The sequence below is a fragment of the Oncorhynchus mykiss genome, chromosome 27 (assembly GCF_057628025.1).
Source record: "Oncorhynchus mykiss isolate SJ-2025 chromosome 27, ASM5762802v1, whole genome shotgun sequence".
In the NCBI taxonomy this organism is placed as follows: Eukaryota; Metazoa; Chordata; class Actinopteri; order Salmoniformes; family Salmonidae; genus Oncorhynchus; species Oncorhynchus mykiss.
The window spans coordinates 4,523,408-4,540,691 of record NC_143048.1 but is presented as its reverse complement, the minus strand read 5'-3'; the positions used below and the strand labels follow the sequence as shown (position 1 = coordinate 4,540,691).

The 17,284-nt window shown below is 41.8% G+C and overlaps 1 protein-coding gene across 9 annotated transcripts in view; it reads left to right on the top strand.

Moving 5' to 3' along the window:
* The window catches only part of LOC110507356 (dedicator of cytokinesis protein 10), a 177,389-nt gene that overhangs the window by 154,480 nt on the left and 5,625 nt on the right, over positions 1–17,284 (top strand). For 7 of the 9 annotated variants that reach the window (XM_090224225.1, XM_090224221.1, XM_090224222.1 and 4 more), the window contains 9 exons: positions 2,380–2,437; positions 3,482–3,580; positions 6,486–6,592; positions 6,788–6,910; positions 7,025–7,138; positions 11,615–11,761; positions 14,107–14,317; positions 14,845–15,035; positions 15,897–15,997. In XM_090224225.1, coding sequence (XP_090080351.1) covers positions 2,380–2,437; positions 3,482–3,580; positions 6,486–6,592; positions 6,788–6,910; positions 7,025–7,138; positions 11,615–11,761; positions 14,107–14,317; positions 14,845–15,035; positions 15,897–15,997 — 1,151 coding nt within the window. The remainder of the gene's footprint in view (positions 1–2,379; positions 2,438–3,481; positions 3,581–6,485; positions 6,593–6,787; positions 6,911–7,024; positions 7,139–11,614; positions 11,762–14,106; positions 14,318–14,844; positions 15,036–15,896; positions 15,998–17,284) is intronic. The other 2 variants (XM_090224227.1, XM_036965500.2) reach the window with 1 other exon arrangement.

Genomic DNA, 17,284 nt, shown 5'->3' with positions numbered 1-17,284 from the left:
TCGCATTCAAATTGCCATCAATAAAATACAATTGTGATTCGTTGTCTGTAGCTTATGCCTGCCCATACCATAATCCCACTGCCACCATGGGGAACTCTGTTCACAACGTTGACATCAGCGAATCGCTTGCCCACACAATGCCATACACGTACCATCTACCTGGTACAATTGAAACCGGGATTCATCCGTGAAGAGCACACTTCCAGTGTGCAAGTGGCCATCAAAGATGAGCATTTTCCCACTGAAGTCGTTTACAACGCCAAACTGCAGTCAGGTCAAGACCCTGGTGAGGACTACTAGCATGCAGATGAGCTTCCCTGAAGCCCATTCCCCCGCCAGTTGCCCTTTGTGCAGAAATTCTTCTGTTGTGCAAATCCATAGTTTCATCAGTCCAGGTGGCTGGTCTCAGACGATCCCGCAGGTAAAGAAGCCAGATGTGGAAGTCCTGGGCTGGAGTGGCTTTATGTGATCTGCGGTTGTGAGGCGTTGAACATACTGACAAATTCTACAAAACAACGTTGGAAGTCTTACGGTAGAGAAATTAACAATAAATTATCTGGCAACAGCTCTGGTGGACATTCCTGCAGTCAGCATGCCAACTCCCTCTAAACTTGAGGCATCGTGTTGTGTGACATTACTGCACATTTTAGAGTGGCCTTTTATTGTCCAGTGGATTAATTATCTGGGCAATGGAGAAATTATCACTAACAGGGATGTAAACAAATATGGAACATTTTGGGCATCTTTTATTTCAACTCATGAAACATGGGGTCAACACTTTACATGTTGCGTTTATATTTTTCTTCAGTGTAGTTCAGTTGTAAAATCTGGTTTAACAAATCACATAATAAGTTAAATGAACTCAATCTGTGTGAGAAAAAAAAAATGACTACCCCCTTCCTCTGTCCCCCATACATACACACAACATCTGTAAGCTCCCTCAGTCAAGTATTGCATTTCAAGCGCAGATTCATTAACAAAGACCAGGGAGCTTTTCGAAAGCTTAATAACAAAGAAGGGCAGTGATTGGCAGATGGATAACAATAACAAACCAGACATTGAATATCTTTTCATGCATGGTCAAGTTAATGATGAATGATGTATTAAACCACCCAAACACAACAAAGACACAGTCGCCCTTCAGAACTGACCTGCAAGACAGGAAGGAAACTGCTCAGGGATGTCACCATGGTGATTCTTGTAAACAGTTACAGAGTTCAATGGCTTTGACAGGAGAAAAATCAGAGGGTGGATCAACGATATTGTAGTTACTCCACAATAATGACCTAAATGACAGTGAAAAGAAGAATGCATATATACGGAATAAAAAATATTGCAAAACATGCATCCAGTTTGCAACAAGGCACTAAAGTTGGAATAAACTTTTTGGTCTAAATGCAAAGCCTTATGACAACACATCAGTGAGTGACTGCCTCCTTATTTTCAAGCATGGTGGTGGCTGCATCATGGTATGGGTATGCTCGACATCGGCAAAGACTGCACAGTTTTTCAGGATAAAAAGAAACGGGATGAAGCTAAACACAGGCATAATCCTAGGGGAAAACCTGGTTCAGTCTGCTTTCCACCAGACATTGGGAGACAAATTCACCTTTCGGTAGGACAATAACGTACAACACGAGGCCAAATCTACACTGGGGTTGATTACCAATAAGACAGTGAGTGTGCCCGAGTGGCCAAGTTACAGTTTTGACTTAAATCTGATTTCAAATCTATGGCAAGACTTGAACATTTCTGTGTAGCCATGACCCCCAACACCTAATGGCCAAATATTGCACAGTCCAGGTGTGCAGAGCTCTTAGAGACAAACCCAAGAAGACTCACAGCTGTAATCACTGCCAGAGGTGATTACATCTAATCAAGGAATATTTGTGTTTTCATTTTTTATTACTTTTTAAGAAATGTTGTGTAGATCATTGATTCATAAAATCACAATTAAATATATTTTAAACTCACTTTGTAACACAATAAAATGTGTAGAAATCTAAGGGGGTGAATACTTATTATACCCACTGTACCATCCCACCTCTGACACCATATCATCATTTTTAGCGGGTAATTCAAACTTGTTCAGACTGCCACAGTCTCAAGAAGCCTACCTCCATTGGAAGTGTTTATAATGTACTTTCCAAGACTAGGTTTGTCACCATGTGATAGTGTTCAGGGGCCATATCAGAGCATCTCAGAGTAGGAGTGCTGATCTAGAATCATCTCACCCACTGTCCATGTAATCCAGCTAATCTTATTCATTGTGAACTAAAAGTCCAAACTGATCGTAGATCAGAGACGCCTAGTTAATGATGTGATGGTATCTGTGATTAAACTGTTCACCTCCTTTCCTCCTGTTCCTCTGTCCCTCAGGCGGCCATGTGTTACATCCACATCTCAGCCCTGATCGCTGAGTCCCTCAAGAGGAGAGGTGAGCACAGCCCGGTGGGCCATAACATGGCAGTACTGCTAACAAGCTTCTGGTGTGTGTGTGTGTGTGTGTGTGTGTGTGCGTGCATGTTTGTGAAAAGAGAGTGACAGGGTTGGGCATTGATTACAACCATGGAGACAAAAACCGAGAGTGTGTGATGGTGGCAGTTTGCAAGAATTTAGTTGTGTGACGTAGCGAGGGGATGTGGTCACTTTATTGGCATGTGTGTGTGGAGAACCTATAACCTCTTTGCTTGTGAGTCTTCTGGCCACTTCTGTCCATCGATTGGCTGGACAGCATGTGTGACATCATCATTCAGCGCTTTGTGCATATGGCTATTGTAGCCTCTCTGTGCAAACATTTGTTTCTAACTAGTTCTTCTGCTTGTGTAGGGGTGGAAATGGTATGAGTGGGTTGATATGTATGCTTGTGCGTGTGTTTGTGTATACATGTGCTTGTGGGTTTGTTATACACTGTGTATGTTTGCATGCTTTTGTGTGTTGGCATATTACGTAGTGTGTGAGAGAAGAGAGGTTAGTCAGAGCTGAGCTGTGTGTGCTCTCTCACAACTCGAGTGTCTGGAAACAATGACATCATCCAATCAGCACACAGAGGCCTCTATGTGCTACAGTACTGGCCATCCACTCTTTACTCTCTCATACACAAACATAGGATGCATCCCAAATAGCACCATATTCCCTGGACAAAAGTAGTGCACTTACATAGGAAATAGGGTGCCATTTGGGACTTAGCCAGTGTCTGCTGCTGTGAGTGTGACTTCACATCCTCTCATGTATAGTATGCGCTACTATGACACGGGAACTCGGTGTCTCCATCTGCGCGGGATTGTGCTTGCTAGCCTATGCATGCTTCACCGTTCAGCGCATGAGCCGTCATCGCTCTCTCTCTTTCTGCCGCCACACGCCGGGTGTGGAAAGCATGCCCTGTGAAGCACTGGCTTGTCGTGAAGTGAAAAAAGGCAAAACAGCAAGTGGAAAGTTACATTGTGTACCTTAAACTCCTATACTCCTCCTTATAACGCAGGCTACTGGAAACCTGACAAGGCCAGGATGTCAAGTGTGGTTCCTGAGGAGCCCAATGTCATTAACTGTAGCCCCTTACTAACCCCCCGAGATGGAGAACGTGAGTGTGCCGCCACGGAACAGGGATGTTTAAAGGGTGGGGGCGATACAAGCTATGCTTACTTCAGAATCAGAACTTTATTCGTACATTTACAGTTGAAGTCGGAAGTTTACGTACACCTTAGCCAAATACATTTAAACCTTTTCACAATTCCTGACATTTAATCCTAGTAAAAATGCCCTGTCTTAGGTCAGTTAGGATCACCACTTTGTTTTAAGAATGTGAAATTTCAGAATAATAGTAGGGAGAATGATTTATTTCATATTTAATTTATTTGATCACATTCACAGTGGGTCAGAAGTTTACATACACTCAATTAGTATTTGGTAGCATTGCATTTAAATTGGGCCAAACGTTTTGGGTAGCCTTCCACAAGCTTCCCACAATAGGTTGGGTGAATTTTGGCCCATTCCTCCTGACAGAGCTGGTGTAACTGAGTCAGGTTTGTAGGCCTCCTTGCACGCACAAACTTTTTCAGTTCTGCCCACAAATGTTCAATAGGATTGAGGTCAGTTGCTTTAATATATCCACATAATTGTCCTGCCTCATGATGCAATCTATTTTGTGAAGTGCACCAGGCCTTCCTGCAGCAAAGCACCACAACAACATGATGCTGCCACCCCCGTTCTTCACGGTTGGGATGGTGTTCTTCGGCTTGCAGGCCTCCCCCTTTTTCCTCCAAACATAACGATGGTCATTAATGGCCAAATAGTTCTATTTTTGTTTCGTCAGACCAGAAGACATTTCTCCAAAAAATACGATCTTAGTCCCCATGTGCAGTTGCAAACCGTAGTTTGGCTTTTTGATGCCAGTTTTGGAGCAGTGACTTCTTCCTTCCTGAGCGGCCATTCAGGTTATGTCGATATAGGACTCGTTTTACTGTGTGTGTGTGTGTGTGTGTGTGTATATATATAAAATGTATATATATATATATATATATATATATATATATATATATATATATACACACATTATTAATTCACTTAGTCTATTTTATGAGAATTTGTAAGATTCTAATTTGCACAAAATAGACGGAGACCAGTCTTATCAAAAATAGATAATAGTATTTATTCTCGGGGCGCGCTGCCATGTAACCACGAACAGCAGTTTATATACAAAATTTGACGTCACAGGTTCTAGAATGAATCTCCTCCTCCCGACCAAGACAGAGCAAGTTTAAAAGTTCATTCCGACCCACTAGCACACACACAGGACACACAATAAAACTGAATTAACTCTTGACCCCTCACCATTATCGATCACCACTTAGCTGACAGTTCTAGTTAACAGAAAACCTGGGAATGCACTCACTGCCTTATCTAAAACACCCCAGAGCTAAGTTTTGTCGGTTCAACCATAGGTTAAAGACCTTTTCTGTTTACTTAAAAACCCCACTTCCAATATTCTCCAACCTGGCTGGAATGGTATTTATTTTTATTTAATTACCCCCTGTTTCAGGCTCCACAATCCCTCACTTATGAATTCATATTGTTAATCAGATATAATAAAACAGAGTATAAGTTTACTTAGTTACAGTTCTATTTAAAATGGGGATATTGTTTAGTCATTTATTCATAACATTCCTAACAGTACCTGTTTCCTTCAGCATCTTCATAAGGTCCTTTGCTGTTGTTATGGGATTGATTTGCACTTTTCGCATCAAAGTACGTTCATCTCTAGGAGACAGAGCGCGTCTCCTTCCTGAGTGGTATGACGGCTGCGTGGTCCCATGGTGTTTATACTTGCATACTATTGTTTGTACAGATGAACATGGTACCTTCAGGCGTTTGGAAATTTCCAGACTTGTGGATGTCTACGATTTTTTTTCTGAGGTCTTGGCTGATTTCTTTTGATTATCCCATGATGTCAAGCAAAGAGGCACTGAGTTCGAATGTAGGCCTTGAAATACATCCACAGGTACACCTCCAATTGACTCAAATTATGTCAATTAGCCTATCAGAAGCTTCTAAAGCCATGACATCATTTTCTGGAATTTTCCAAACTGTTTAAAGGCACAGTCAACTTAGTGTATGTAAACTTCTGACCTACTGGAATTGTGATACAGTGAATTATAAGTGAAATAATCTGTCTGTAAATAATTGTTGGGAAAATTACTTGTCATGCACCAAGTAGATGTCCTAACCGACTTGCCAAAACTATAGTTTGTTAACAAGACATTTGTGGAGTGGTTGAAAAACAAGTTTCAATGACTCCAACCTAAGTGTATTTAAAGTGTACATCTACCAGGAATTTAACCTTGTGAAATGGTGCTGACAGCAATAAACAGAGTATATAGAATGTTCACATAATCTACATACAGTATACAATATAGACAGTAAAAACAGCTTACTTAAAAATACTAGGACCAAACTTTGACTGCAACTAGCAAAATGGAGTCTGAATTATTACAGATGCACAGTGTTTTGAAGTCCACTGCAATGGCTTAGCCGTACCACTTAGAACAAAGCAATGTATTGGACATGCATTCTAAGTGGTATGCTGAACATACCTCATGACTCAAAAGACTAGCAGAATGTCCAGGCAGGTTTAATGTCCACTGATTTGCCTTTGCTATTGAAAGATGTCTTGATGTCTGTGGTCTACCTTGCCTTTTTGAGATGCCTTTATTGATGTCCACCAACGTTTCACTTGATATGTGTACAGAAAGCACGTTCACAATGAATGGAGTTACTGTTCTTTGTTTGGGTTTGTTGATATGGAACACAAGGAAAGTTAAGTAGCACTGTGTGTGTGTGAGAGAGAGAGTGTGTGGTGTATGGGTTCATACCATTGGATGATAAAATGCACAGAAGCGTAAAGAAGGGAGTGACAACATGTTGTTCCTATGAGCTCTCTGCTCCTATGTCCCTCCTTCTCTGATGTCATATCCTGTTTGAAACCTCAGCGTCCTTCTCCATGGGCTGGGCGGCCTTCCTGTGCATCTCACCGAACGTGAAGGAAGAGGGGGCCATGAAAGAGGACACAGGGACTCAGGATACCCCCTACACTGAGGTACCCTCACCACCACTGGCTGCAGTACAAACATTTTATAGATTTGGAAGATCATTCGATGACAATGCAGTGCAGAGCCTGGGCCCGTATTCATAAAGTGTCTCAGAGTAGGAGTGTCGATCTAGGATCAGGTCGCCCCCCTTATTCATTTAGACTTCAAATGCTACACAGATCCTAACCTTCCTGTGTATGTAGGACACTCTAGTGGAGCAGCTGGAGCTGTGTGTGGACTACCTGTGGAAGTCTGAGAGGCACGAGCTCATCGCCGATATCAACAAACCCGTCATTGCCGTCTTTGAGAAGAGGCGAGATTTCAAGGTGACCCGGGGGATAGGACAAGGTTGTTTCTTGACCAGGCCAGAAACACTCTGACAGGAAGGAGATCAGAAGTAATATCAGATGTGATTGACATTGTGTGTGTGTGATCCACAGAGGCTATCGGAGCTGTACTACGACATTCACCGCTCCTACCTGAAGGTGACAGAGGTCGTGAACTCTGAGAAGCGTCTGTTTGGCCGATACTACCGCGTGGCGTTCTACGGACTGGTAAGTGCCATCAGAACCACTGAAGACACTGAAAATTACAAACACACCTTATTGATAGGTGTACTGTGTACCTAGCCTGAGTGACAGTCTGTTTGTGCACAGACTGGCACTCAGGCTAGCGTGTACCATCCCTGCTCTGGGATTCAGTCTTTCAGGTCTCAGGGGAGGAGGAATGATGTCACAGTGCGATGCTAAACTAGCTTCAACTAGCTTCTACTAGCTTGATAGCTAGTCAGTACATGCTATAGCTATAGCCCTCTGGTACGAACCCAGTCTCACCGAGTATTTTGTCCCGTAAAGGACGTCAAACTCCTACATTCACTAAGCTGGTTGGACACATCTTAGAAGAGCCTGAATCCTTTAGACATTTAACCTTTGGTGAATGGAGAGAGGGGTGGATCAGTCTCTTTAATTCTAGTCAGTCTCTTTAATTCTAGTCAGTCTCTTTAATTCTAGTCAGTCTCTTTAATTCTAGTCAGTCTCTTTAATTCTAGTCAGTCTCTTTAATTCTAGTCAGTCTCTTTAATTCTAGTCAGTCTCTTTAATTCTAGTCAGTCTCTTTAATTCTAGTCAGTCTCTTTAATTCTAGTCAGTCTCTTTAATTCTAGTCAGTCTCTTTAATTCTAGTCAGTCTCTTTAATTCTAGTCAGTCTCTTTAATTCTAGTCAGTCTCTTTAATTCTAGTCAGTCTCTTTAATTCTAGTCAGTCTCTTTAATTCTAGTCAGTCTCTTTAATTCTAGTCAGTCTCTTTAATTCGAGTCAGTCTCTTTAATTCTAGTCAGTCTCTTTAATTCTAGTCAGTCTCTTTAATTCTAGTCAGTCTCTTTAATTCTAGTCAGTCTCTTTAATTCTAGTCACTCTTTAATTCTAGTCAGTCTCTTTAATTCTAGTCAGTCTCTTTAATTCTAGTCAGTCTCTAATTCTAGTCAGTCTCTTTAATTCTAGTCAGTCTCTTTAATTCTAGTCAGTCTCTTTAATTCTAGTCAGTCTCTTTAATTCTAGTCACTCTTTAATTCTAGTCAGTCTCTTTAATTCTAGTCAGTCTCTAATTCTAGTCAGTCTCTAATTCTAGTCAGTCTCTTTAATTCTAGTCAGTCTCTTTAATTCCTCCATCTGCTCTTTTTCTTTTCTTCCTTTTGGTTTTTCTGTATCAAGATTGCGGTAAGTTTTTGTCTCTCTTTTATGTTTCCGATCTTTTTTGTTCCGCTTACCTTCTCTCTTCTCCCTTCACCGGTAGTAGCTTCTCTAACCTTTTCTTCTAAGATATATGCTGTATACATATTGTTACATGATATGTATACCTACCGGGGTTTGGGGTCGATTATATATCAATTCAGTCAATTCAGGAATAAAGCAGAATTTACATTTCCCTCATTGAAAAGAAATGAGTAAAATTAGGAAATTGGAATTTCGGTTTACTTCCTGAGTTGAAGGAATTTAAATAGAATTGACCCCGATACCTACATCCTATAATCTCCAGTAATCTTTTTCCCCTCAACGATCCCAATCTCTAATCTCTAGCTCCTTTGAACAGATCTTAGAACAGTTGGTGTCAAGATGAAATAGCAGTATACATGCAGGCAGGCCAGACCAGGGCCTGTATTCACAAAACATCTCAGAGTGGGACTGCTGATTTTAGGATCTGTTTAGCATTTTAAGTCATAATGAATAAGAGGGGCGACCTGATCCTAGATCAGCACTCCTATTCTGAGGCACTTTATGAATGCGGGCCCTGGTCATGAATGTTGGAATGTAGGGCTCTTTCTCAACTCATCACTCCTCGATTCCTCTCATCCCCTCTTAGCCGCTTTGATCGAGAATTCAAGCCTAATGAGCCATACATTAAAGACATTTTATGAGCCCAAGCCCAAAAAAGCCAAAATGATTGTGCCATTAACCAATACATATATGATACTCTAGGCTACTTACTGCACATTACGCACAACAGAAAAAAACATAACAAATTCAGCAAGCTATTCTAGTCTAGCTTTTCCTGCATGGGACTCCAAGAGCTAAGGAGAGAGGCCACAGGAGCCCAGGTGTGTGCATATTGCGCGGAGACAGAGGCTAGTTAGAAGCTTATTATGCATAATCCATCATTCATTACCTGAAAGAGGTAGGCTAGGACATATGTAGCCATTCAAAAGTTTGGGGTCACTTAGAAATGTCCTTGTTTTTGAAAGAAAATATTTTTTTCTTGTACAACGCTGTGTACTACTCCCTTCACAGAACAGCACAAACTGGCTCCAATGCTGTAAATTACTATTGTAGCTGGAAACGGACGATTTTTTTATGGAATATCTACATAGGCGTAAAAGGCCCATTATCAGCAACCATCACTCCTGTGTTCCAATGGCATGTTGTGTTAGCTAATCCAAGTTTATAATTTTAAAAGGCTAATTGATCATTATAAAACCCTTTTGCAATTATGTTAGCACAGCTGAAAACTGTTGTCCTGATTTAAAGAAGCAATAGGACTGGCCTTCTTTAGACTAGTTGAGTATCTGGTGCATCAGCATTTGTGGGTTCGATTACAGGCTCAAAATGGCCGGAAACAAAGTACTTTCTTCTGAAACCTGTCAGCCTATACTTGTTCTGAGAAATGAAGGCTAAATGCGAGAAATTGCCAAGAAACTGAAGATCTTGTACAACGCTGTATACTACTCCCTTCACAGAACAGCGCAAACTGGCTCTAACCAGAATAGAAAGAGGAGGACGAGTACATTAGAGTGTCTAGTTTGAGAAACAGACGGCTCACAAGTCCTCAACTGGCAGCATCATGAAATAGTACCTGCAAAACACCAGTCTCAACGTCCACAGTGAAGAGGCGACTCCAGAATGCTGGCCTTCTAGGCAGAGTTCCTCTGTCCAGTGTCTGTGTTCTTTTGCCAATCTTAATATTTTATTTTTATTGGGCAGTCTGAGAGAATGCCAAGAGTGTGCACAGCTGTCATCAAGGCAATGGGTGGCAACATTGAAGAATCTCAAATATAAAATATATTTGTATTTGTTTAACAATTATTTGTTAAACAAATTCCATATGTTATTTGTGTTATTTCATAGTTTCTACAATGTAGAAAATAGTACAAATAAAGAAAAACCCTGGAATGAGTAGGTGTGTCCAAACTTTTGACTGGTACTGTCTAAATCAATCTTGAACAGACTGCTCGCACATGATCTGATTTAAAGCAATACATTATTATTCGAATGATAGGCTGTTTCAAAACTCTGCAGCTGCAATTAAAAAAATGAAATTTTTACAATAAAAAATGAAGGTGACCCCCGAAAGCCAAATAGAGATGTGTAAATTAGAAGCACATTCGGTCCTTATATTACTGTAGATTAGGCTATCCTGCAGAAAATGCAGGCCTACCTGTCACAAGAAAAAAATGTACCATGATGAGATGATAGGTCTACATGCATTATACAGTTATTTATCCTAGGAAAAGGTAGTGGTATTGGGCAGTAAACCTCAGTAACCGAGTTCCCACCATTCAACCCTACCTTGGACCTTTTCCTCCAATACGGTTAAGAAAGAGATGAGGGCCTCCCGAGTGGCACAGCGGTCTAAGACACTGTATCTCAGTGCTTGAGGCGTCACTACAGACTCGGGTTCAATCCCAGGCTGTGTTACAGCCGACCGGGACCGGGAGACCCATGAGGCGGTGTACAATTCCAGCGTCGTCTAAGTAAGGGGAAGGTTTGGCCCATTTCCTTGTCCCATCGCACTCTAGCGACTCCTTGTGGAGGGCCAGGCACCTGCAAGCTGACCCCGGTCGCCATCTGGATGGCGTTTTCCTCTGACACATGGGTGCTTCTGGGTTAAGTGATCTGTGTTTCAAGAAGCAATGCGGGTTGGCAGGGTCGTGTTTCGGGGGATGCTTGGCTCTTGACCTTCGCCTCTCCCGAGTCCGTAGGGGAGTTGCAGCGATCTAACTACCAGATGGATATCACAAAATTAGGGAGAAAAATGGGTTAAAGTACAACAAATAAATTGAAAGGAGGGACGATATAGGATGCCAGGAATTGAAGAAAGACTCATTGAGACAGAGCCCAGGAAGTTTTCCATAGGAAAGAACACACTGTCTGAAAATAACCCTCATTGCCCTTTGACCCCACGGTGCTTTGAGAATGACCTCTGTTTTATCCAGAACATAACATTGCAATTTTGTCAGTAACTTTTGTGATTACAATTGTGTTCTAACAAGCTGACCTAACACTAAGAAACACATGACCTGACTGATAGGGAAGCGCAGTAAACCCCTAAGGGGTGATGTGAGCCTAGAAATTCCAGCTACGGGTTATTAATATTCAGCTAAGGGATGAAGAAAGAAAACAAAGGGCCACAGTTTCTAAACAATACACGCACATATACATACTCTTCAAAGTATTGACGCAGGCATTGCATTCAGACAAACACACACACACACACACACACACACAGGTGGTTGGGTAAAATGGTGTTTCTGTAACAGGGGTTCTTTGAGGAGGAGGAGAGTAAAGAGTTCATCTATAAGGAGCCTAAGCTGACAGGACTGTCCGAGATCTCCCAGAGGCTCCTCAAACTCTACTCAGACAAGTTTGGGGCCGACAACGTCAAGATGATCCAGGACTCCAACAAGGTCAGTCTACTACCTCCCCCCAGCGTCCAAACACTGTCACATGTATATGTTTCATATACGGTATTATTCTAAGTGTTTCGGCCTCTTTAGTACTTGTCTCTGTTTCTTTCATAGAAAGATTGTTGTCAAAATGTTGTAAATTAATTCATGTACTGCTACATTTTGACAGCAATCTTTCTCCATAGAAAAGCAGTCAGTGAAGTATTGATTCATTTAGACCATGGGCTCCAACAGGTCGATTGTGAAACTACCAGTAGCTCGCAGCCCACCTACTGTATGAGTAGCTCACCAAACAATTCTGAAAGTATATGCAAGTTTCACGTGTTCCATCGCAAACTGTCATAAACAAATCTCACAAATATCAGACACCGCCAGCTCCCAACTACTAGGTAATCAACACAACATGACACCCCCGGTTAGCCGCTATTGGCTTAAAAAACCAAACCTAACACAATATCTGCCAATTCATTTCTAGCAATATTGCCCCTGTCTGTCTGTGTGGTGCGCACATTTGTCTTTCACTCTGGGTGTAGCCAGTTGATGTGATAACCGTCTCAATTAAACGTTAACTGCAAAGTAGGTTTGCCTGGCAGAAGTATATCATGAGCAAGTATATCATTTCTATCGAACTTTGCTATGAAATGAGCAGCATCGCTTGACCGGCACATTATACTGCACGTTCCTCACTCGCTAGATGCGCAATTAAAGGGTCAGAATCGCAATGAATGGGGTGTTACACTCAAAAATCGAAATGTGTTAGTTTTCTTCCAGACCTATAGGTCAGCAACCACAGCTAGTGAAGTTTACTGCAACCCTAAACAAAGAGTTGCAGTCAGTTTTTGAAACGGTGGCAGTGTATTTGGTGCTAAGTTCTAGACCTCGGCTGAACCTGGTAATGAATGGTATGGATGTTGAGCAAGTTGAGGAGACTAAATGACTTGGTGTTACCTTAGATTGTAAACTGTCATGGCCAACACATATACTGTAGATTCAATGGTTGTAAAGACGGGGAGAGATCTTTGCTTTTTTTTTGACACCACACAAAGCAAGTCCTGCAGGCTGTAGTTTTCTCTCATCTTGATTATTGTCCAGTCATATGATTCAGAGATTTCGGATTGTTTAAAGGTCACGTGTACAGGGGTTGCAGGTGTGATTGCAGAGTACAGTGAAAATCTTAGGCTCCGAGCTCCAACAAGAAGGAGTAAGTGAAATAAAATAATGAAAATTGTAATTTAAAAAATGTTAAAAAATTACACTATATATATATATATATATATATATATATATATATATATCATAACTGTAGCAGTGATTAATAAATAAATGCCCATTGGGTTGGAGGCAGAGTAAAGACTGTTTAGGGGGTGTGGGGGAATGACCATAGGGAGAGCAGCATGACCATTGGCCAGGAGGTGTGGGGAGCCAAGTGAAAAAGAAAAGTGCTGCAAACAAGGTCCTAGTTAAGCTGCAGCTGGCCCAGAACAGAGCGTCACTTTTTGCTCTTCGTATGCATGCCAGTTTCTCTTGGCTAAGAGTTGAGGAGAGACTGACTGCATGTGTTGGAAATTCAAAATGGTTTGCATAGTCAACTTACACACAGCACTGTCACACACTTACCCACCAGACATGACAACAGCAGTCTTTTCACAGTCTCCAGGTCCAGAACAAATTCAAAGAAACGTACAATATTATACAGAGCCATGATTGCATGGAACTCATATAGCGCAAGTGAACAGCAAACTTGTTTTCAAAAAACGAATAAAGCAACACCTCACAACGCCTCTCCCTCATGTGATCTACTTTTTGTGTGTACAGATGTAGGATCTTAATATGAGCCAGTTTGCTACAGCAGGAAAATAATCCTACAGCAACAGGAAATGTAAATGATTGTGTGATAAATGTTTCATTAGGGCATGTCAAGTCTGACATTTTAAAGTGGAAATTACAAGCCTTTTAAACCTCAAATACACTACAAGTTTGCATTTCCAGCTGTACAGGAACATTTCTGTAACAGCAGGATGATCAAATTAAGATACGACATCTGTATGTAAGCAGTAGATTCATACATGTTAATGTTTTAAATGCATGTCAATTCTAAAGTATTTAGTATTTTTTGTTGTGTGTCGAACCCCTGTAAGACTAGCTGTCTCCATTGGTGTCGGCTAATGGGGATCCTAATCAAATCTAAAAAAATACACTCAATCGTTCACCATAAGTAACTCTCGTTTTTGTTTGCAGAACATTTTCCATTGCAAAAATGTTTTGCCACGTTTTTTTCTACGTAGTGACCTAATGAATACGACCCAGATTGTGAACTGATTGTTCTGTTTGATATAACCCACCAGGTAAATCCTAAAGACCTGGACCCCAAGTACGCCTACATCCAGGTGACCTACGTAGTGCCCTACTTCGACGACAAGGAGCAGCAGGAGAAGAAGACGGACTTTGAGCGACACCACAACATCAATCGCTTCGTGTTCGAGACGCCTTTCACTCTGTCGGGGAAGAAACATGGCGACGTGGAGGAGCAGTGCAAGAGACGCACCATACTAACAAGTGAGTTATTCAAAAGGTCATTATTGCTAATGTTTTAATCTGAAAGAGCTGTCGACATTGACTCTCACATATATTCAGTATGTGGAATGTGCAGGATTCGAACCTACAACCCAGGTGACGCTCTAGCCCACTGAGCCATTGGCTTGTATGGTAGTACACTATACTAATGGGAAGTGTCTGAATGACCAGTAAACACTGAGCTGTAACTGTCTGATTCACTAGTATACTGACCAGTGCTGTAATCAGCGATAATATTCTGACCAGTAAAGTTATGGTGTAGGTTCAAAATAAAATGAATTCCTAAACAAACCCAATAAAATATATCCCATCTTGCAGACACTTTTCTCCAAAGCATACATTTTTTCATATGGGTAGCCCCAGTGGGCATCAAACCCACGGTCCTGACTCTATGCTCTAACAATACTCCTCATGCTCTAACAACTGAGCCACCCAGGACCACAAGTTTTAACCAATTGGTTCCTCATACCCTGTGTCTACTCCCCCTTCCTTTCTCTCTCCCTACCCAGCGAACTCCACCTTCCCCTACCTGAAAAAGCGTATCCAGGTGGTGGAGCAGCAGAGCACGGAGATGAACCCCATCGAGGTGGCCATCGACGAGATGTCCTGCAAAGTGTCGGAGCTCAACCAGCTGTGTGCCATGGCAGAGGTTGACATGATCCGGCTGCAGCTCAAACTGCAGGGTAGCGTCAGCGTCAAGGTAAGGGTAGGGGTGGAGGAGGAGAAAGATGGAGAGAGACACACAGAAGGGAGTTGTTGAGAGGTCATGGCAGAGCTGACATACACGTACTGTACACACACTACCACTCAAGTGAGTTGAGCTGACAGACACAACTGACAGACAGACACGCTCACACACAACAACACACAAGCACATTAGTGAGTTCAGAAATAGCTGAGCTGATACACACGTACAGTACCCCCATGCAGCTATGAAACGGCACATTTTTCTCTCAGCCTCATGGGAAAATGTGTAGAATAGCATGAGATCAGCTATACAACTGCACATTTTTCTTTCTGCCCCATGGCAAAATGTGTGGAAGTGTGGGAAGTTAGCCGTTTTCCTAAATAAAAATGTTTGCTCGGGGCCTCGCGAGAACAGTGCTTGATTTGTAAATCGGGAGGTACCAAACAAAAAGCGAGCATAAGAGGGGCGGGGGCTCTGAGGTACCAGAACGCATGGGGGGGAAAAAACACCTTTATAATTAATAGATTTTTATGAAATGTTTTGCATTTCAAGTATACTGATCAGTGATTACAGCACTGGTCAGTATACTAGTGATTCAGACATTTCATAAAAATCTATTAATTATATACAAATATTTACCAAATGTAAGGGAGCTCTCTGCCTAAGTGACCTCATGGGGCAATGGCAACCACAGAATTCACATTAGCCTCTAGCATCACTATTAGCATTAGTGTCTTGCATCTTTAGCATTTGCCTCTTGCATCACTAGCTTTAGCCTGTTGCATTATTAGCATTACCCTCAGTTCTCATTTCTTCTTACTGCGGTGTCTGTTGAAAATGGTGCAGGTGAATAACCATGAACTTACCTTACAGGTCAATGCAGGGCCCATGGCCTATGCCCGAGCCTTCCTGGAAGAGAAAAATGCCAAGAGGTACCCCGACAACCAAGTCAAACTGCTCAAGGAGATTTTCAGGTATTCATCACAACACTTCTCCTTATTTATGCACCACTTAGCATATGCTTTTATCCAAAAGGTAAATGTTTAGTATAGTTATGTTTAGGGCTGTTGCGGTGACTGTATTACCGCCACACTAGTGGTCACGAAGGCAGTCAAATTCCACGTGACCTTTTAGTCACAGTGATTAGGCTTCTCCAAGCTCTGATGCTGCTGATGGTCGTTAGTAGCCTCCCAAACTTGCTAAGTGTCTGGTACTCAGCACTCTATTGTCCCTCTAATCACTCTGACATCAATGCAAATGTGATGTAAAATCGAATCAAACACTTCATGAGAGCCCATGAGCTCATGTTGCGCGACATTTCTATAGGCTATGCAACTGCGGAGAAAACAGAGTGATGGCTATTAAAAGGATTCCATCAGCTTTCTATAGGCTGGGCCTACTATGTTTATTTTTCAACTTTCCTAAAATGAAGCAAATATTAAGCACATTGCTTATCTTTACAACAGGAGTAATAGCCTACCTGGCTGGCAGGAAAATGAACGACAGGAAAACCGTCCTCCATTCGCTATTTACAATTTTTTTTTACGATTGCTTAGGCACTATCTTTGAAACTGTAGGCTATTTTTGCAAAACTCTACACACTAACTACAAAACCTTAAATCTAACCAGCAAACAATTCTTGCAAAACTCTTCAAACAAAGCGTCAATACAGTACACACAAACCATAACTTGAATAAGCACACGAAGCACCAACTGCGCACTGATCGTATAAATGAACACTTGTGTGGCTTTTGCTTTTTCTGTGTGCAGGGCATAGCAGTGTGCAATAAAGTTTTGTCATACGTGTAGTAAACACACATAATACACACAGGTATCCAAATGTGTAAAGTAAGGATGTGTATTCTGAACATAACACACTATCAATACAAATAAGGGGAAAAAGTTTCGATTTTTCTCAGAATGTTCTAACATTCCTCAAACAACAAAAGCGCAGTAAGAGAAAACAAAAACATTTGTGCTCGGGGAAAAAAAGAACAGAAAAAAATTAAGCTACGTCTCGCCGCCTTTGTGGGTCTGGCCATAAGACTTCGTTCACATCACATGCGATGTTGTCTTGAGCTAGGCAGCGTGGAAAGTATCGCCTGGAGTGCCGTATCCACCCCTGATCGATGTCTCCACAAGCCTCCTCCATTGCCTGTAGAAGGGGTAAGGGGTATGCGTTGGTGGGGCTGACGATCATAAACCTACCAACGCCATGCAGAGAAGAATTCTTCAATGGGATTCAAGAAAGGAGAGTATGG